We start from the raw sequence: 19,539 nt of genomic DNA, 5'->3' as shown, positions 1-19,539 counted from the left end.
TACACACAAAATAGCCATTTGCTCTTCATCCCCACAGTACATTAGCTATTGTAATAGGCCACTAGACACCCACTCTAATGAATGCATCCATCACATCCAATGTGTGTTACTGTCTCCAGGGCCACAACAACCCAGGCAGCCGCATGTCCACCTACGTAGACGTAAACAACCATCAGAACCCGTCAGGAAACACCAGGCCATCCAACAGAAAGGTTCAAAGTTCTCACTTTCTTTCACTTTTTTGGACCCATTTTATTATGTAGCAATGCAATTACATTTTTATACAAGAATTAGAGACGGAAAATAATGATACAGAAAACAGCAAGGAATGAGTATGAACTGGGTAATATATTTCCGTTTAATGATTTTGTATCAACATTGACTTTATCTAAACTAATGGATATCTGTTGTTTTCGTCAAAGGTGATCCATCTCTGTTATTCATGTCTTCCCATTTAAAAACCTAAATACCATTTTTATGCCATCACACATACTGAATATGCTCTAGCTGGGAACATCCATCCATCGATAATATTTTACTAAAATGTACGTTTATTTCAGGATCACTTGATTAATAATTGGACAATTGAAACTTTTCTGCTACTGTGCATGTGTGTATACTCGTGTAAGTCAACAGACATTACCATTGTACTCGAAGAAGGTTATCCTGGCCGAAACAGGCTAATTTAATTAATGTACTGGGGGTAAGCCAGACACGGTGTAGGAGTTACATTCAAATGACTTGATTAACTGTGGAAATTACAGTTTTTACTGTATGTGCCCACTGAATGTTTAGCACCTGTGACCATGACAGTATGTAGTTTCATAGCTAACGCAACATTTACACCTATTTCTAGACATTTACATGTTAATGGCATGAAACTTGAACAATATCCCTCTGTGGTGAGGAGGTTGGATGGCAATACTAATTATCTTTTTAAGATGGAAATGGAATATGTGAATTTATGAAATGAACTGATATTTAATCAGTATTTTTGAGGCTCTTTGATATATTTATTTGATTTATCAGTGCAGGCTTGATTCACATCTATTCATTGTTAGAGCCTTACTTAAAGTCTCCAATCAAGATAGTTACAGTACACAAGGGCAAGGCAACACATGTCTTTTTAAAAGCATTTTATGTAGCTGTAAATAAAGGCTAAAACATCTATGGTTTTAATGTCTAACTGAATTGCTTTCAATTAAGAATAAATGAAAAGCCTTGTTATTTTATTTTTTGAAGTAGAAAATCTGGTCAGTCATCTCTATTATACGTTAGAGACACTGCAGTGACTGAAAAATAATTCTGTAGCAGTAGATGGAACGGTACCATAAAAGCTCTGTTTGATTTCCGTGTTCTGTTTCAACATTACTTCCATCTCAAACTCCTGTAATACAGCTAAACAAATACCTTTCATCCTCCAGTTCCCCCTTATGACCACAAGGTGGCAGTGTGACACTGGTGACACCGATATTGGAGCTGTTTATGCTTTTTTTTGTGTCTGTTCAAAGCTCAGCAAGCATATTAAAACCAGTTCACAGCAATATGTTAATATAATAACCTATTAGAAATACCAATTATGAGGCAGTCTTTAAAAAAAATTCTCTATAAGCTATCAGGGGAAGACGGGTTCTCGTGAATTAAAGCGTTTGTATTTTCTCTCTTGCAGCAATTTCATGAGGAGCTGGCCCTGCAAATGGTTGTCAGCACCGGGGTCTGCAGAGAAAATGCCTACAAATACGCCTGGTTCTTCTTTGAGCTGCTGGTCAGTGTTTATTTTTACACCTCTCTGCAAGAGAGAGGGCATCCACAGATGTTAATGATAAATAGACTGAGTTATAAAAATGAGTCATATCAAGCAAATGTGACCTCATGGCCAAACACCTTCAAAGATAAATGATAGTGGTAGTATTGTATGAATACTAAGAGGGCGTTCGAAAGCGCCCAAGGCAATAAATTACAAAAACCACTTGACAATTTATTTTCTGTTTTGCAATTCAGCTGTGTCATCACTGACATTCATGCTCATTCGCTCAATTCGTCTTGCTTATTTATGCTTCTGCCCTCAACCTCATTGCCTACTTTAATTAAAATAGAGATTTTTGTGTGGCTTGATAGGCTTGTTGATTTGAAAATAGAAGCTGATGATAAAATAATCAAACATTGCCCTCTTTAACTATCAGGCCACCTTTTTAACAAAAAGAAAAATCAAACTTGCATTTTTCACCTTTTCTTAACAATTATCACAATTCACACTTTGTGTTTTTGGGCGTGTTATGGTTTAAACAGGTGAAAAGCATGGCTCAGCATGTGTCCCAGCTGGACAAGTACAATATTCCTCGCAGAAGTCGCTTCTCTGACCGATTTAAAGATGACATCACCACCATTGTCTCCGTGGTTACAGCTGAGATTGGGACCATCCTGGTCAAACAACAAAAGGTAAGAAACGTTAGTAATGATGACGACGAAAATAAATCGAGAGTTTCTGAGCCTAATCAATTTGACTTCGATCTGCAAACTCTGCAGCCGAGCACATTCGTGTACCTTCTGTTCTCCTGGGTTGTGTCGAGAGAGGCAGTTTCAACCTGACTGTACATGTTGTCGATGTCCCCCAAACAACAGGAAGTTGGGAGTGCTAATTATATTTGCCTCTGTGGAATCGAGAGCACAGCTTACACAGCTAGATACTCAGTAAGATCCATCTGGTGCAGCTTCCTGATTGCTGTTTGTTGACTGTTGTTTTAGGAGGTAGAGCAAGCAGAGAAAGTCAACATCAGCCTGGCTTTTTTCCTTTATGACCTGATGTCGCTCATGGATAGAGGATTTGTATTCCACCTAGTGAAAAACTATTGCAATCAGGTAAAATAACAGATTAATGTTTTAAACAATAATAATTATATCCATCCAGATGCTGATTCTGGAAAAATAAACTTTTATGCTCCCTTTCACTTTTAGATGTCGGCTAAGAGTGTTTCAATGCCGACACTGATCAGCATGCGTCTAGAGTTCCTGCGAATCCTGTGCAGTCATGAGCACTATCTCAACCTGAGCCTCTTCTTCAGCAGCCCTGCCTCCGCACCCACCTCACCGTGTCCATCCATCTCCTCACAGGTTCGCCCACTCGCCACTGCAAATTTTACATGAGTTATTTGGACACTCGGGTTACCGCTTTACCAAGTTGAGTTTGTTTGTACAGGAATATTAATGTGGCTGCAAAAAATGTTAATGAAAGTAAGGACTGTAAATGTCTGGCATTTTGTATGGCCATCTAGGAGAAGATAACTTGGAAAAATGCAAAGTCAGAACGGGAGTTTACTGACTAATTTAACTGACTAGATGAGATAAGATGGGATTAAGTTTTGTTTTGTTTGTTTGTTTTCTTTTAGTGAAAAATTCTGTTTAAAAAGTGCTTTATTTTCCATTAAGAAACATTTTTACGCTAATCTTGTTGCCACTTCTTCATTTTCTTTCTTTTCAGAGTTCTGGTTCATGCAGTTTCCAGGAGCAGCAGAGGATCTTGGCTCTGTTTGAACTTTCTCCAGAATTCAAGCAGCAACACTACCTCACGGGTCTGTTACTGACAGAGCTCAGTGCAGCGCTAGACATGGAGTCAGAGGGGTATGGAAGAACAGCCACTTTCAAGTTACTCACAACTGCCTGCTTTCTTACTTGACTGATTGCGTTCTTACTACAGAGCTCCTGTCTTATTTCTGTTTCCTTAAGTATATCAATTAAATCAATATCGACCTCTGTAAACATGTGAAAGCTCTGTACTAATCATTGGCGATATTATTCAAATGTAACAGTATGCATGTGTGTTTACAGGGGAAAGGTCCAGAGAAAGTCCATCAATGCAATCTACAGCCTGCTGTGTGCTCATGATCTTGACCATCGCTGTATTAAACCTGAAGTCAGGGCCAAGGTGGCTGCTCTCTACCTCCCCCTGGTGGGGATTATTATAGAATCCACCAACTACCTGGATTTCACTGGTACGCGCACACGCGCGCCTACACCTACACACACACACCTACACACACACACCTACACACACACACACACACACACACACACACAGGTTTGCTCCAGACTAAAAGCTCATTGAAAAGGTTCTCCATGATACTTACGATAAGAAAACTGAGCTCTCTTTCTGCTGATTTGAGACTCTGTTCAGTGTTAATTATCAGAAACAAGTTAAGGGCCCTTGGCTCATATTTCAAAAATCATTTATATTTCTATTTATTTGTCCTTTGTGTAAATTCCATTCATGCCTTGTGGTGACTGTCAGACAAATATAACTACAACAGTAAAGACATCACAATTAGAGACATTAAGTCAAGTCAAGTCAGCTTTATTCATATAGCACATTTAAAAGACATCAAGTGTTGGCCAATTAAGTTTTGGCCACTAAAGACATTACCAGTAATGTCGCCAAAACTCAAATGCAAACACAAGTGACACCCATATCACACCATTTAGCATCACTTAGATTTGTTTAACAGGTCTTTGTACCTCTGCCCTGATGGTAGTGATGAAGAGGATATGATACGTCACCTTTCCCACCAGGGCTCCCAGAATTGCATCATACTATGTTGTCGCTGTATTTCTGAAAGCTACATGAAAAGAAATATGTTCGCTTTTTGTAATTTGTAATTTATGACAACAACTCATATGAAACTTATTTGCTAAATCTACCTTTATAACCAACACCTTCTCAACTCTGTATGGATGTAACAAATAACTTTTAGGTTTTATGTATTTTAACTCTAATTGAGATATAACTGTGTTACTTTTAATGGTGTAAGGCAATCCTGTGTGCTGCAGTCCTTCTCTTCACCAGTTTAATATAATTGACCCTTGTTTGTCTCTGTAGTTTCTGACTCGCGCAGCGGGAAAAACAAGTCAGGCGGACCTGATGATGACCTTGAAAATGTCCCACCTATCAATCAGTCTGTTGCCATGGCAATTGCTGGGAACCCCTTCAACACACTGGGACGGAACGCTCTTCTTTCCATGGCGTCTATGGTAATGGCCGTGCGTATTTAATTTCCTAATTAAAAGACTGTAACAGATTATAGCCTGCTGCCCGTTGTTTTTAAAAGTTCAGACGTGCTTGTGTGTGTGCATGTGAGTGACTGTATCTGTGAATATTCCCATTCCTAACAGGTGAGCTGCACAGAAGCAGATTGATTAGCTGTCAGAGCCACACACATACTTCATTCATCCTGAAAAATCACGCACACACATACACACACGTCTCCAGGAGATGGTTTATGGGCAGGCATTGCCATCATAAGTGAACAGGGCCATCCTCCCTGACAAACACATCCATCAAGTACAGCTACAGCAACAACACAGGCGCCAAAGCCGAACGCTGCCATTCTTTTCGTCTTCCTTCTGTTTCTTTCCAAAAGATGAATCAGTTCCTTGTATGTTGCTGCAAGAAGTGCTGTTGTGGAAAAACTGATTTTGACATGAGTGAGCCATTGTTCTGGTATCCATCACAAAACCAAACACCTCCCCCAGAGCACGTGGTCCTCATTTTCGGGCAGTCCACCTTCTAACAATGTTTCCAGTGAATCTTACTCATAGAGAGAACAATTTTTCCTATGATAAACAAGAGATGCTTTAGATTAAACTGTAATATTTGATGTAGGTTCTGGTAAGCTTCGGTCAGTCCTGCTCTTAAAAAACCCCACAAAAACCCCCCCCAAAAAACGGAGACCTGGAAACAAGGTTCTAGGTGGGACACCTAGAGCACTAGGAGGTTAATGGCTACATTTATCAAAGCTGCTGCAAAATGAAGCAGCGGTAGCCGTCTATAGTAGCGATTCATCATCTCACGAGTGAAGGTAAATGAATCTGCAATAGATTTAACACCTGTTAAGATGGAGGAGAGAACCATATTTCATTGAAGCTAGTGAGAAACCATATTTGTGGTTTAGAGAAGCTTGTCAGTGATGTACTATTAGTTTATTGTATGCACTTGTTAGAGTACACTGTATAACTCAAAAGGTTGAGCACTGGCAGTTGTATCACATGCATTTAATATGAAATTGGATCGACATCTATGACGTTATTGCATGCAGAGTGTGGTTTTAGGACATCTTCATAGATTTTGTTTTGTGTGTGACAGTTTAATTTATTTCTAGGACGCAGTTTCTAAATGTGTGATCTGCAGCAGATGCACACATTTCCATTCAGTGAGAGCTGCACTCCATTGGATCCAACGCATATCTGTCTCTGTCCTCTCTTCTTCCCAGCAAGGTAAATCCATAGCCACCCTGGCTGCAGACACCAGTCGCCACCTTTTGGTGTGCTTCCTGTGGGTGATGAAGAATGCCGATAGGAACCTGATTCAGCGCTGGACTACAGATATGCCTCCCTCACAGCTCAACAAACTGCTGGAGCTCCTCACCATCTGTATCTCCTGCTTTGAGTATAGGGTCTGTCTTTGCTTGTTTTCTAATAATTTAATTTAATTAAATTTTATCAATAAAAGCACAAATGCACTGCTTTGGTAGTTTGTGTATTTGCATACCTTCCCTACACGTGTTTTTTCTCACATTCCTCAGTGCATATTACCAATGTATCCTTGTTGATTTTCTTCCTGGTTACTATGTGCTTATTGTGTGTTTTGTAGGGAAAGCAGAGCAGTGACAAAGTGAGCACCCAGGCCTTACAGAAATCTCAGCAGGCCAAACATCAGTTGGAGGAGGCCCTGCTGAGAGGAATGGGAGCCCGTGGGGAAATGATGAAACGAGTTGGAGGTGATGTATTTCTTGGCACTTTAAGGAATAAAGCCTGGAATTGGTTTTCTGACATTTAAATGTAGAATGTTTCAAAGATTTACACACAAACGTCCTCTTAAAATAGTCAACACTCAGATTTTGGAAATCTTATGATTATTTTTATAGTTGTGCGGTCGAGGATTGCTGCATATATGAAAAGCCTTTTGTTTATTTTGTAATCCACACTTTCAGGCACTAATCATATAATTTTCTTCTTACACTGCAGTAAATCTTTTCACATGACACATTGTTCATGCTTCTACCACATGGATGCAGTTTTAGTTTATAGTCTGCACAATAAGCGTACTTTTTTTTTTTTTTTCATGCTGTTTTTATATACCACCCAGGAACAGATAGGACCATGGGTCAGAGAGAGGTCCTTCGCTGGAGAAAGGATCTCACTCAGTGGCGACAGACCAATGACAGACAGGATAAGTATGTTGTAATCTTTGTGTCTCCTACTCAGTTTTTTTTTTTTCCCTTTAATTATTGTTTGCCTCTCTTTCCTTATTTTCCATCAGGACTAAAGCTGAGTTGGACCAGGAAGCTCTGATCAGTGGGAACTTGGCCACAGAGTCAAACCTCATAGTGCTCGACCTGCTGGAGACAATCGTCCAGGTCAGAACTGTCTTAAATACCCTGAGTAACATTAATGTGCATTTAATAAATACATTTGCAATTATTTCAGACTTACTATGCTATGTCAGCCACTTCACTAATTGCACCTTGCTAGTATTAGAACTGCCTGAACTCTTCGTGGTATAGATTCAACGACATGTTGGATACATTCCTTGGATATTTTGATGTGAAAGCATCACTCAGATTTCTCAGCTGCGTTCTGCAACATCCCAAAGGTGTTGTGGAACATGGTCATAAAGGGATGGACATGATGAGCAGCAACAACTCAGGTTGGCTGTGGCACGTAAACAATACTCAGATGGTACTGAAGGGCACAAAGTGTGCCGAGAAAATATCCCCACACCATTACACCACCAGCAGCAGGGTGGATGCTTGCTTTTCGTGCTTTCATGGCAAACTTGGGCCCTTACGAAAAATTGCTGTAGAGTAAAACAAGTCTCATCAAACTAGTCAACATTTTCCAATTTTGTCCAATTTTTGTAACTGTAGCCTCAGTTTCCTGTTCTCAGTTGGCAGGAGTGTCACCGGGTGCCCATCTGCTTCAAAGTTCGATGTTGTTCATTTGGAGACGCTCTTCTGCATAGCTTCGTTGTAACAAGTGGTTATTTGAGTTACTTTTGCCTTCATATGACAAAGCAGTCTCACCATTCTCCTCTAGTAGTAGCTAGTTAGTAGACAAGGGTACACGAGGGTATACACTCTATGCATGCAACATGCTTTAATGGTCTATCATAAACTTTTTACTCATCTGCTTGTTGTGTACTCTAGCTAAGAAATTAAACTGGGACTTTTGTATTCATGTGATTTTCCAGTGTTTCCCTAGCGTATCATCCATTTTTCTCTCTCTCACATTCAGGCGGTGCCATTGGCTGATTGTAAGGACAGCGTAGTTGGCGGGGTGCTGAAGGTGTTACTCCACTCTCTCACCTGCAACCAGAGTACCACTTTCCTCTCTCACACCTTCAGCACGCTCAGAGCACTTGTCGTCAAGGTATTTTCATGATGACAAATGTGTATGTGTGTGTGTGTGTGTGTGTGTGTGTGTGTGTGTGTGTGTGTGTGGATGTGTGTTTAGTTTCACTTTTTGAAAATTCAGAAGGTGGTGTGTGGGTTGGTGTGTTTAGATGAACACTATCTGTGTCTAAATTAAATGTTCTTATTTGTTTGTGTGGGTGGCCAACTGCTGATAGAAGCCAGAATTATTTATGTATATATCTGTGTGTGTATGTGGCTGTGTATATCACCGTGTGTGTGTGTGTGCAGTTTGGAGACCTGTTGTTTGAAGAGGAGGCGGAGCAGTGTGCAGACCTGTGCCAGAAGGTGCTTCAGTACTGCAGCAGCCCTGTGGATGAGAACAGAAGCCAGGCCTGTGCTACCCTCTATCTCATCATGAGATACAGCTACAGTAATGCCAGTGTAAGCGCACACATCACAGCAACATGCAATCACACATTATCTTGTTTATGTGTTCTAGTGAGCACTAAGGATGCATAGGAACGTCCACAAATCAAGATCTAGCCACGCACTACCCTTTTTTTTAAGCTTTCAGAAAAAAGTGCTTTTATATCACTTTGAGCTGAAGTGCTCACACAAGTTCAGAATTGCTTTTGATAGATGTTCTCATGAAGACACACAGAAGCAGGGAGTCACACAGATCTTATCCTATCTTCTGCTCTCTTCCCCTTCTGCTCAGCTTTAATGTCTTTTCCATGTCTATTTTAAGCGTGCAGCAAGAAAGTTTCTGCTGAAGGATGTGTCTCTAAGTGGAAAGCAGAGAGATATGTCACTGTCTGCCTCCCCGTGTTCCTACCCCTCTATAACTAATGACAGCCACTCTGTGTGTGTATTATCTGTGCGTGATTCACTGCATATGTGCGTGTGAATGTGTAAGTATTTGTGCCGAAAGACAGGAAAGGAGGAAAATCATGACAGAGTCGGGGAAGTGTTGGTAACGGAGGTGAAGCAATGATAGGAGGGAATGAAAAGGACATGATTGAGAAAAGACAGATATGAAGGAAGGGAGGCAGAGGCTAGAGTATCTTCTTTCATTCTCCGCGCTGGTTCGATAACTGCTGTTGCAGTCGATATTTCCTGTGTTTACAGTCTGTACACTTTAATGAAAGTCAGACTCCAGCCCGCACAGCACATGCACGCCCATGCACACACGCACAGCATCTCCAGTTTAAATAGAGTATTTCTCCTTTGCATGTCCCAGCGCATGTTTGTTTATATGCTGTATACAGAGGGAGCTGTGATCTGAATTAGCGTAGCAGCCGAATGACTCATTGATGCAGAACTTACTCCCTACCTCTTCCATTGTTTATGTTTTTATCCCGTGATCTCCCCTCGTCATGTTCTCAGTCTGTCGTGAAACTTTTTCCCTCCCTTGTTATTTTAGTTAATTTTAGACTGCTGTAAAAAGACAAAGAAAAAAAAGCCAACTGCAGCCTTTTCCCTCCTCACAAAACAGATAAATGTTGTTAAAACCGGCCCATTTATGGAGAGGTTAAAATGAGAACAAGAGGAAAAGGGGGCAGATGAGAAATACAATTACAAAGAAGGACAAAGAGGGTTATTTGTTGACTTAAGCTATCATTTAGGCTACTTCTCTGTACTTTTCTCACACACACACACACATGCACACACTGAGTTAGAGGGCAGTGATGGGTGGTTAGGCTCTGGCTCCATGCTCAGTTGAACAGAATGGGGCCGTAGAGATGATCCATGGGTGATTATGTCTCTGCTAATGGGAGATCATTTCCCGCTTAGCTGGTCATGCTGGAGATAGATGGGACTTCACACATACACGACCACATTCTCTCTCACACAGACACACGGTCCTCTCTGCAGAAGATGGAAGGGTGTTTGTCACACCTGTTTTCTTGGACAGGTAGTGTGAAGGATGGAGAGACGAGGATAGGATAGGGAGGGGAGTGGGGGGGAAAAACAGGGAGACTTTTGTGCAATCAGTATTTGCTCATGCTTGCTAATGGGGACTATTAATTCTTTCCAAGCGCATAGCAAAATATGTGCTGTAGCTCACTCATTGTACTATTAAATGGCGATAACAAGAAAATGTTTCCAAAGACAAAGTGCATATTATAAGGTATTACAGTGTAGTGGTTTACACAAGCAAAAAATCCCCAGTTTAGTCCCAGGAGGAGACTCCTATCCCTTTGGGGTTGCTTCAGGAAGGGCATCCGGTGTTTACAACAAAAAAAAAAAAAAAAATCCACCTACCTCCTGCGGTGACCTCTTGTGAGTAAGGGAGCAGCCAGAAATGGCGTTTCCTTCTTAACTGTTGTAAAAAATGTTAGGGGTTTATTTTTTCCATGCAACTTGAAGGCAAAATGTAATCATGCAGTTCCTGTTATGTTCTATTCTGTTTTGTAACCAATACTTTGCCTGCATGCTATAGAAAAACTATAGAGAAAAAAGGTTTAATATTCTGGTCTGTGGAAATCCAATATACACTTACAAACAGTGCAAAGCGTTAAACACATATTCATTGCTGTCTCTTCTGTCAGAATTTCTCGAGAGTCAAGATGCAGGTCACCATGTCTCTGGCCTCGCTGGTGGGCAAGTCTTCAGACTTCCAGGAGGAGTACTTGAGACGCTCTCTGCGCACCATCCTGGCCTATGCAGAGGAGGACACTGAGATGCAGAATACTCAGCTTCCCTCCCAGGTATAAAATTATACGCACAGTCACACAGTTCAGCAGTTGTATTACTGATGCTGATTCATAACCTTAAGCCCGCTTTTTGATGTATGTCTGGAATTTTTTTTTTTTCATTTTACAGGTGGATGAGCTTCTAAGAAACCTAAACAGTATTTTATCCGACACAGTGAAGATGAGGGAGTTTCAGGAAGATCCTGAAATGCTCATGGACCTCATGTACAGGTAAGAAACCAAAAGCATCTGGTGTAAAAGGCATTCACTTAGTTTCTGTCTGTCTTCAGTGTCTTCCTCTTTGCATCCTGCTCTATCATCATTTTCTCATCACTCTGTGGCTTCTCTCTGTGTTTCACCACTGTTTCCTATTTCTCTGTGGCCTGGGATGTTTTGCCTCTATTTGCTGCCCTCGCTATGGTAACCATGTGGTAGCAGTTTAGTCTTCTGATCTGGCTTTGTGTATATGCAAATGCAAACAGTATGTGTGTCCGAGCGTGCATGCGTGTGAGAGAACACGAAGGGGAAACACTGAGACAGAGGTCATGTATGTGCTATTGGTTATTTTGGCACTTCAGCGTGCTTCGCTGTCACCTATAGTCATTTATCATGCACCTTTCTATTTGGTTTTTGGTCTCGGTCACATGGCGAGTCTCTCGTAGCTCTACAGACTGACCTGTTAGCTTTACACATTTACCTCCAAGCTTTCTAGCACACATAGGTCATTGATGAGCAAAACATGTGGTCACCAGATGCTTGAATTAATTTGTAAATTTTGTAGGGTGATTCGCTTTAACAAAAATAAATAAATAAACAAACAGTGTTTTAGATTTATTCTTATTCTGTTTAGTTGATAATTTTCCGTTCTTCTCAAAAACAGGAAATCGTGTTCAGTGTTCCTGTTCCCCATAAAACACAATAACCCACTAATGTTGCTGTGCTCACTCTCATGCTCACGTTTTATTTTGAGATATTTGTCTTCCACATGTTGGCATTTATTTATATCTGTGCCACAATTAAATTGATATTGCTTAAGACTATTATTTGATCTCCTTTTATGTATTGTATTACATAAAAGTCATTATTTTCATACAGTGCATTCATTTCCAACTTTTCTTTTTCTCTATTTGATTTCAAAATATTTTGACATAAATGCAGTCATTAAAATACACAGTTTATGCAGAACCTTATCTGCAGTGAACCTATATCATTAACTACCACTTGTGCACTTGTTTGTCCAGCATGTGACGGTTTTCTGATAAGGAGATTTTGATCTCAGATAGACTTTTACCAGATGAATTAAAGGGGAAAGAAAGGGGGGAAAAATGATCCCTTCTCCCACTCCCATATCTCTCCAGGATAGCAAAAGGCTACCAGACGTCTCCTGACCTCCGCCTGACCTGGCTGCAGAACATGGCAGAGAAGCACAACAACAGGAAGTGTTACACGGAGTCTGCAATGTGTCTGGTGCACGCTGCCGCCCTGGTGGCTGAGTACCTCAGCATGCTGGAGGATCACAAGTACCTGCCTGTTGGCAGTGTCACCTTTCAGGTAGACCACACAAACATATACATACAGAAATAACAAGGAGATAATAATAAGTTTTTAGGACTGAAACACAGGAACATAAAATAAGCAGTCTTCATTTGTTTATTATGGCTGTTGGTTGTTCTGTTGAATGAAGGCAAACCTTCAAGTGCACAGCAAGAAAATCTCACATCTCCCCGTGGATTGCTTCCATATTTGGTTGTGTGTGTCCAGAGGGGGGAGCTGTACACTCATAACGTCAACATGTAAATATGATCCCCTGGTATATCTGCTTAACGCCGTGTCTTTGAAGATGAAGAGGAGAATAAAAAGGCAAATGTGCTCCCGTGGGAAGATGGGAACAGCCTGTTTCCCTCATCTGAAAACAAACAGTTATAACAGTCACAAAGTTGATTATGTTATCGATGAGCTGTGTTATACACAAGACCTCTGTGCTCAGGACACTCTAACCTGCAGCAAGCCACTGATTAGATGGTCATTAAACGAGTTCCATTTCTCACTGCAGGACATCTTATTTTAAGCCGTGTTATTGATCATGTGATTAGCGGGGCTAAATGAGTGATTAGCTGATGGATCTTCTCCTCAGAATATCTCCCCCAACGTGCTGGAGGAGTCTGCGGTGTCGGACGACATCCTGTCCCCGGATGAGGATGGGGTGTGCTCAGGTCGCTACTTCACGGAGAGCGGCCTGGTGGGATTGCTGGAGCAGGCTGCTGAGCTCTTCAGCAATGTGAGACCATGAAACTGCACTAGTATTCGTGATATTTATGTTTAGTGCTAACATAAAAACCTGTAATGACTTAATAAAAACAGTCTTATAAAGGTTGGAGTAATTACTTTATAAAATTTGTATTATCAATGTGTTTTAAGCGGTAAATATCTACTTTGTATAACTGAAGCAGAGAAAATCTTTGCACTTTAACAGTAATTGTTTATATTTTCTTAAAATATACTATACTCTGTGGTAATGCTAAATAGCAGTTATGGCTGTCTTTCCCATCAGGGTGGTCTCTATGAGGCAGTAAACGAGGTCTACAAGATCATCATACCAATCCTAGAGGCACATAGAGATTTCAGAAAACTGGCGTCAACACATGACAAACTTCAGAGAGCCTTTGATAACATCATTCTGAAGGTAATGACAGAGGAGGTGCTGCGTCATTTATTTACTGAAAGTGAAAATAAGAAAGATCGTAAGATGCTGTAGATAAAACATTTTAAAAATCATTTTGGTACATACATGTTCTTATTCAGTATTTAAATATGTGTTTTAAACATCCTTTAAAACAAAAACGGCTACAAATTTATTTTTGGCTTTTAATAAAACCTTCAAAGTCGCCCTTATAATTAAAAAAACACAAAAGATAATTGACATAACAGAAATATCTGATTAGTATCAATTTGAGTGTGTTTGTTTCCCTCCAGGGACATAAGAGGATGTTTGGAACTTATTTCCGAGTGGGCTTTTATGGGGCCAAGTTTGGTGATCTGGATGAACGGGAATTCATCTACAAGGAGCCTGGGATCACACATCTGCCCGAGATATCACACAGGCTGGAGGTATGTAAGGGAAAAATGTGTGCATGTGTAGGTATGAAATAAAGGATATGGTGCCTGGCTGGACTGGTGAGATCTGACACTTGAGGCTTTAAGTGAGCAGAACGACAGAGTGAAAGATTCACAAATTGTACTTGAGTTTTTGTGACATTTAGAGCGCCTGAAAGCTATCATTTGCATGCTAAAAGGTAAAAAGAGAAAAAAAAGTAGCGGATGCATTGTCAGCTGCACTTGAGACAAATTAGTGAATCAGTTCACGTTCAGTTTATTTCATGCTTTCGAGTGTTCTTTTAATGCTTTTTACTCTTTAAGGAGTAGCCTCCAATCGCAATTTATATTTGAGTAAAAATGATTCTGCACTTTAAAGACCCTATATTATGAACTGTACTGTATATTAACAACACAATTTCCTGCACTCCTAGAACTTCTACAGTCAGTGCTTTGGAGATGACACACTGGTGATGATTAAGGACTCTACACCAGTGGACAGAAAACAGCTCAACCCCAATAAGGTGAGTAACTGTTATGCCAAACCATCAGCTGGTAAATGTTAATCTCTAAATGATCAAATACTAATGTTAGTAGCAAAAATCTCCCCTGTGGGCATTTTTTGCCAGGCTTGTAGCTCTTGCTGTTTACTTTGTTCATGTAATAAAACACAGATTTGTATGTTAATTAATCATGTTATTCTTTTTATCTTCATTATATCACTGTATATAGTTAGATGGCAAAATTGGCTGTTTATAAACACCAAACTAATGAATAAGTACATATATTTCTTTATCTTTTGAAACTACACATTCATAATATAAGACTTACTTCCCAAAAGCTGTATAGATGTTGATGATCCTGGTAGGATAGGCAGTTTATATATAAGTTTCATCCACATTGATTAAAATGTTTGACACTATTTTCATGATAGTAAGATGACTGGGAAAAGGTCAATTCAAAACTGTACATAGAGTATAGGGTGTAAAAATGTGTATTATTTAAACTCATATCATTTATAAATGTGAACATCTATATAAAGTTACTGTATTTACTGTAATTCATAATACCGAGTTCATATTGAATGCACTGTATAGAAGCAGCAGAACTTTTGACCTACATTACTGCAGTAGTACTCCAGACTCATGACCTGAACTCCACAGACTAAATGTTTGTTTTCTTCTCAAGCACACATCTGTAAAGTTTCATTACTCTAACTTGTATAGTTGTGACACCTTTAAGGACACTGCACTGTGTATTTCTACAATATTGTTTCTCCAACACTCTAAAACTGCAGTGGTATGTCTATAGCAGCGTTTTTGCACTCGAGGGTTTGCTCCACTTTCTAGAATTGCTAGGCGAGACAGAAAGAGTCGTGATAGATGAATGACAGGTTTCTCTCCTGCAGCCAAGCAGCCCGGAAACTAGCATGACTGCTCATTTGCAACCTTTCTCTTATGTTATTAAAATAGTTCAAGGAATCACAAACACTGAAAACGTTCGAGGTCCTAGAAAAGCCAGCCAGTTGTCTTCATTTGCGTAGATTAAAGATTCATCTGGAGTTTTCAGAGGCATCAACTCAAGCTGGACAGATCTGATTTGCATAAACTGGCCCAAATTTATGCAAATGACAAGTGGGAACTCAATTCCCCGTGTTTTAAACAGCAGCCCAATGCAACCAAAATGCACTGCACGTAGACTATGAGCAAGAAATTATGGATTCTTTGGACACATACCAGAGTTTGCTTTATTAGATATAAAAGCAGACAATAAAATGCAGCTAAAGGCACACGTTTCTTAATCACAATAAGACGCTATTTTCATGAATAATAATTTTAAAAAACACCACCATTCCTCTCTAGGCATATATCCAGATCACTTATGTGGAACCCTACTTTGACGACTATGAGATGAAAGACCGACTGACAAACTTTGAGAAGAACTTTAACCTGCGGCGCTTCATGTACACCACACCCTTCACCAAGAGTGGGCGACCTCGGGGTGAACTCAATGAACAGTACAAGAGAAAGACCATCCTCACCACCATGCATGCTTTCCCCTATGTCAAGACCCGCATCAATGTCATTCAGAAAGAGGAGGTAAGTGCTGAATACACCTGGTGTGGAACACCTAGCAGCTATGAGTCACGTCACAGCTGCAGCAATACCAGTTGGCTATATTTACTTGTCTTGTATTTCCAGTTTGACTTGACACCTATCGAGGTGGCCATAGAGGACATGCAGAAGAAGACCAGAGAGCTCGCGGTTGCCACACACAGAGAACAACCCGATGCTAAGATGTTACAGATGCTGCTACAGGGCTCTGTGGGAGCCACTGTTAACCAGGTAATGAGCATTTGGGGCCGTTCGGTAAATAAAGGCAGCGATGCCATTTTGCACTACTGTGTGTCTTCTCCTGTTATAGCAGAAATGATTGCGCTTAACCAAATGACAGCTGTTCTTCTTAAATGACACTTTCTATCATGCATAATGTGATGGGGAAAATAACAGAATGATTTACCTCCTATTTATGCTACCACATTTACAGTTTCCATTGTAGTCAAGGAGTGCAGGTGGGAGACATGGCAGTGATCACACATCAAAGCCCTCACCCCATCCGCAACCCTAATCCTTCCTTTGCTTTTCTCCTGATTTAGTTAAAACGTCAATTCATGGCCCCTCTTCCTTTCATGTATCCGCTGCATGGCGTGCTGCACCGGAGGTCTCTTTGATCTGATAGCTTCCAGGTCCTGCCAGCATGGTGAATGTCGGCGTAATGACGAAGCAAGCTATAGCGTCTCTGCTCGCCTTACTCTTTATCTTCCAGTGTCTAATCTGACAGGTCCCTCGCTCCAACCTGATGGTTGTATACATAACGCTAATGCTCTGCAGCTCAGTAAACATATAACTCTTGACTGTAATCAGTACAAGAGGCCAGGTTTCTGTGTGCGGGTCGGCAGCTCAGACCCAGGGCTGAGGCCCAGGCCCAGTGCATTTATGATTCTAATCAGAGCTGTTTAACTGCAGATACTGTGCGAGCGCGCTGCGGTTTTATGATGAATATAAGTTAGGATAACAAGATCTCATACTGGGCAAATGGGAGCCAAATGGAGAATGTATGCAGGGTTAGCAGTGACATTAGCTATACAGGAGGTAATCACAGCAGCTCCTTTCCTGATGGCTTCCTCGTGTTTTCAGTTCAGAATCGTAGCTCTTAGTTGCGTTTAGCCATTCAGGTAGTAGGTCATTTCCCCCAGTATGAATGAGGGGCTTTCTTATTCCTCCTTTGTTCACTTGCTGTCAAAACGCTTCCTCTCTTTCCTTCCTCCAGCCCCTCTTTGCTTTCTCTTTCTTCATCTCGCTGCTTCTTTGTTTTTGCTGATTGCCTTGTATCTCCGCCCCCTGTTTGTAGGGCCCGTTGGAGGTGGCCCAGGTCTTCTTGAATGAGATCCCAGCGGACCCAAAGCTCTTCCGTCACCACAACAAACTGCGCCTGTGTTTCAAAGAATTTATAATGAGGTAAGACGCTATCAAAGAATAACCACCTAGTGACAAAGGGTGAATAAATGGTGGTGAACAATGAGCCTGACGGAGTTCCCCAGCCAGTTTACTTGAATCTGCTTTCTCTATCTCTCTCTCTCTTTTTTTTTTATTCCAATAAATGGCATCGACTCAATAGATTGAAATATACAACAAGATGTCAAAGAGATTTTCTTAGTAGGAAATGGAATGTATTTGTGAGATGTGACTTGGAAAGAGTGAAAGTCTTCTCCAGGATCTATATGCCTCCATTGTTGCCTGCGTAGGAAGATAAAAGTGCACCACAAAGAAGTGAGAGTGATGGAGACTGATACCCTGCTGTTTAAACAGCGTGTCAGTCAAGATGAAGAGACTGAAGTGATAATCACAACTACATTTCCAACCAGATCACAGTTTAAATGAAGCAAAGAAGTAGGAGTAATGTGAATAATTATATATTATTTACATATTGAGACTATTTCCACTAAGCTGTTATTCTTCTAGCTAACTCTAGATTCATTATCACCAATAGTTTTAAAATATTTTCAATGATCACAACATAATTTGAACCATCATGTCCTACATTCTGCAGTGAGTCATGATAATTTTGTGCCGAGATTGTGTCATATCTGCACGTTGCAAAGTATTGGTGTGTGTGCTTGAGTTTGTTTGCTTTCATCTCATGGTTATGTGTTGTTTGCTTCCAAAAAATGGTGTCTTTCATTTTCGAACCTTCTTGTTACTTTCGAGCTGCCTTAAATGCTACAAACAGATTTGCAAAAATTTGCTGTAATTTCAGAAAGGTTTATTTTCTTTCCTAAATCCAGGTAAACATAGGACTCACTGAACGCCAATCTTCTCAGCAGTGGCATTCTAATAAATCCACTTAGGAAAGCATTATTTTCTAAGCTGGTCATCTTGTAATATTTAGTGTTGTATTATGTAGCTACATGAACTTCAAAGTATTTTAAAATGAGTTCTGTGGAGCTAAAAATTTAAAGAGAGGTTTTGGGGGATTTGTTGTTTCCTGGATTTGCTGATGTCCCACTCTGCCACATGCTCTGGTGTTGCTGCTGTCTAGTCCCATCCTGCATTTATAGATTTAGATCTCATACACGCAGTAATGGTTAAAGAAGCCCATAGGTTTTTCTTGTTTTTTTTTGTTTTTTTATTTTTTGTTTTTTTATTCAATTCAGAAACTTAAACAGCCAAGCATATTTTCTTTTTTTACAAACGGCTCTCATTTTGCAAATCATAAAACAAAATGAAGATCCCAAATGCTCATCTGAAGAGCTGTCTAAATAAGCCAAGCATTCAGATAAATAGCCATACACCACCAGACGTTTTTATGTCTTTGAAAATCCTGCACTCTTGTGAACTGTCATTAATGCTCATTACCCTGCTTATTTACTGTATACTGTTACACGACATTGCAGTTTCCATATTAACTTCATTAAAGGCTAAAAGATAAACATGTGTTTGCAATCATCCCCTTCCCTTGATTTCCTGCAGACTGCCCTGTATGTTGGCCATTATACATATCATGATAGAGTACTGTGGGTACAACCCAGACTTGCCCTCTACTTGCACTTCAACTTAGACCCGTTGTTTTTTCCCCCATTATAACAAAACATTGTCCCCTTCCCAGCACATGAGAAAATAGGGGTTTAGAGTTCTTGCTTCTGCTGCTACTGTGATTTAAATCAGACTTCTGGGTCGTTTGCATCGTAGCTCACATTCTAGCAGCGTTACTTGACAAAGCCAAATAGGTGGTCCCTGCAGTCGAGTATAAATTTGAGCTCATTTAGAGTTCTGGTTTGCAAAGGATTC

General features: G+C 40.3%; 1 protein-coding gene across 5 annotated transcripts in view; it reads left to right on the top strand.

Moving 5' to 3' along the window:
- dock8 (dedicator of cytokinesis 8) overlaps positions 1 to 19,539 on the top strand; it is a 58,867-nt gene that overhangs the window by 36,109 nt on the left and 3,219 nt on the right. For 4 of the 5 annotated variants that reach the window (XM_031728197.2, XM_031728196.2, XM_031728200.2 and 1 more), the window contains 24 exons: positions 120 to 212; positions 1,670 to 1,765; positions 2,290 to 2,439; positions 2,746 to 2,859; positions 2,956 to 3,111; positions 3,479 to 3,618; positions 3,826 to 3,989; positions 4,871 to 5,022; positions 6,261 to 6,443; positions 6,641 to 6,767; positions 7,136 to 7,223; positions 7,310 to 7,406; positions 8,284 to 8,418; positions 8,691 to 8,843; positions 10,955 to 11,113; positions 11,229 to 11,329; positions 12,457 to 12,649; positions 13,233 to 13,376; positions 13,650 to 13,781; positions 14,072 to 14,206; positions 14,626 to 14,715; positions 16,054 to 16,290; positions 16,393 to 16,536; positions 17,603 to 17,709. In XM_031728197.2, the coding sequence (XP_031584057.1) occupies positions 120 to 212; positions 1,670 to 1,765; positions 2,290 to 2,439; positions 2,746 to 2,859; positions 2,956 to 3,111; positions 3,479 to 3,618; positions 3,826 to 3,989; positions 4,871 to 5,022; positions 6,261 to 6,443; positions 6,641 to 6,767; positions 7,136 to 7,223; positions 7,310 to 7,406; positions 8,284 to 8,418; positions 8,691 to 8,843; positions 10,955 to 11,113; positions 11,229 to 11,329; positions 12,457 to 12,649; positions 13,233 to 13,376; positions 13,650 to 13,781; positions 14,072 to 14,206; positions 14,626 to 14,715; positions 16,054 to 16,290; positions 16,393 to 16,536; positions 17,603 to 17,709 (3,290 nt within the window). The remainder of the gene's footprint in view (positions 1 to 119; positions 213 to 1,669; positions 1,766 to 2,289; positions 2,440 to 2,745; positions 2,860 to 2,955; positions 3,112 to 3,478; positions 3,619 to 3,825; positions 3,990 to 4,870; positions 5,023 to 6,260; positions 6,444 to 6,640; positions 6,768 to 7,135; positions 7,224 to 7,309; positions 7,407 to 8,283; positions 8,419 to 8,690; positions 8,844 to 10,954; positions 11,114 to 11,228; positions 11,330 to 12,456; positions 12,650 to 13,232; positions 13,377 to 13,649; positions 13,782 to 14,071; positions 14,207 to 14,625; positions 14,716 to 16,053; positions 16,291 to 16,392; positions 16,537 to 17,602; positions 17,710 to 19,539) is intronic. The other variant, XM_031728198.2, reaches the window with a different exon arrangement.

Source organism: Oreochromis aureus, linkage group 12, assembly GCF_013358895.1.
Source record: "Oreochromis aureus strain Israel breed Guangdong linkage group 12, ZZ_aureus, whole genome shotgun sequence".
NCBI classification, from domain to species: Eukaryota; Metazoa; Chordata; class Actinopteri; order Cichliformes; family Cichlidae; genus Oreochromis; species Oreochromis aureus.
This window is presented reverse-complemented; position numbering and strand designations above follow the sequence as displayed.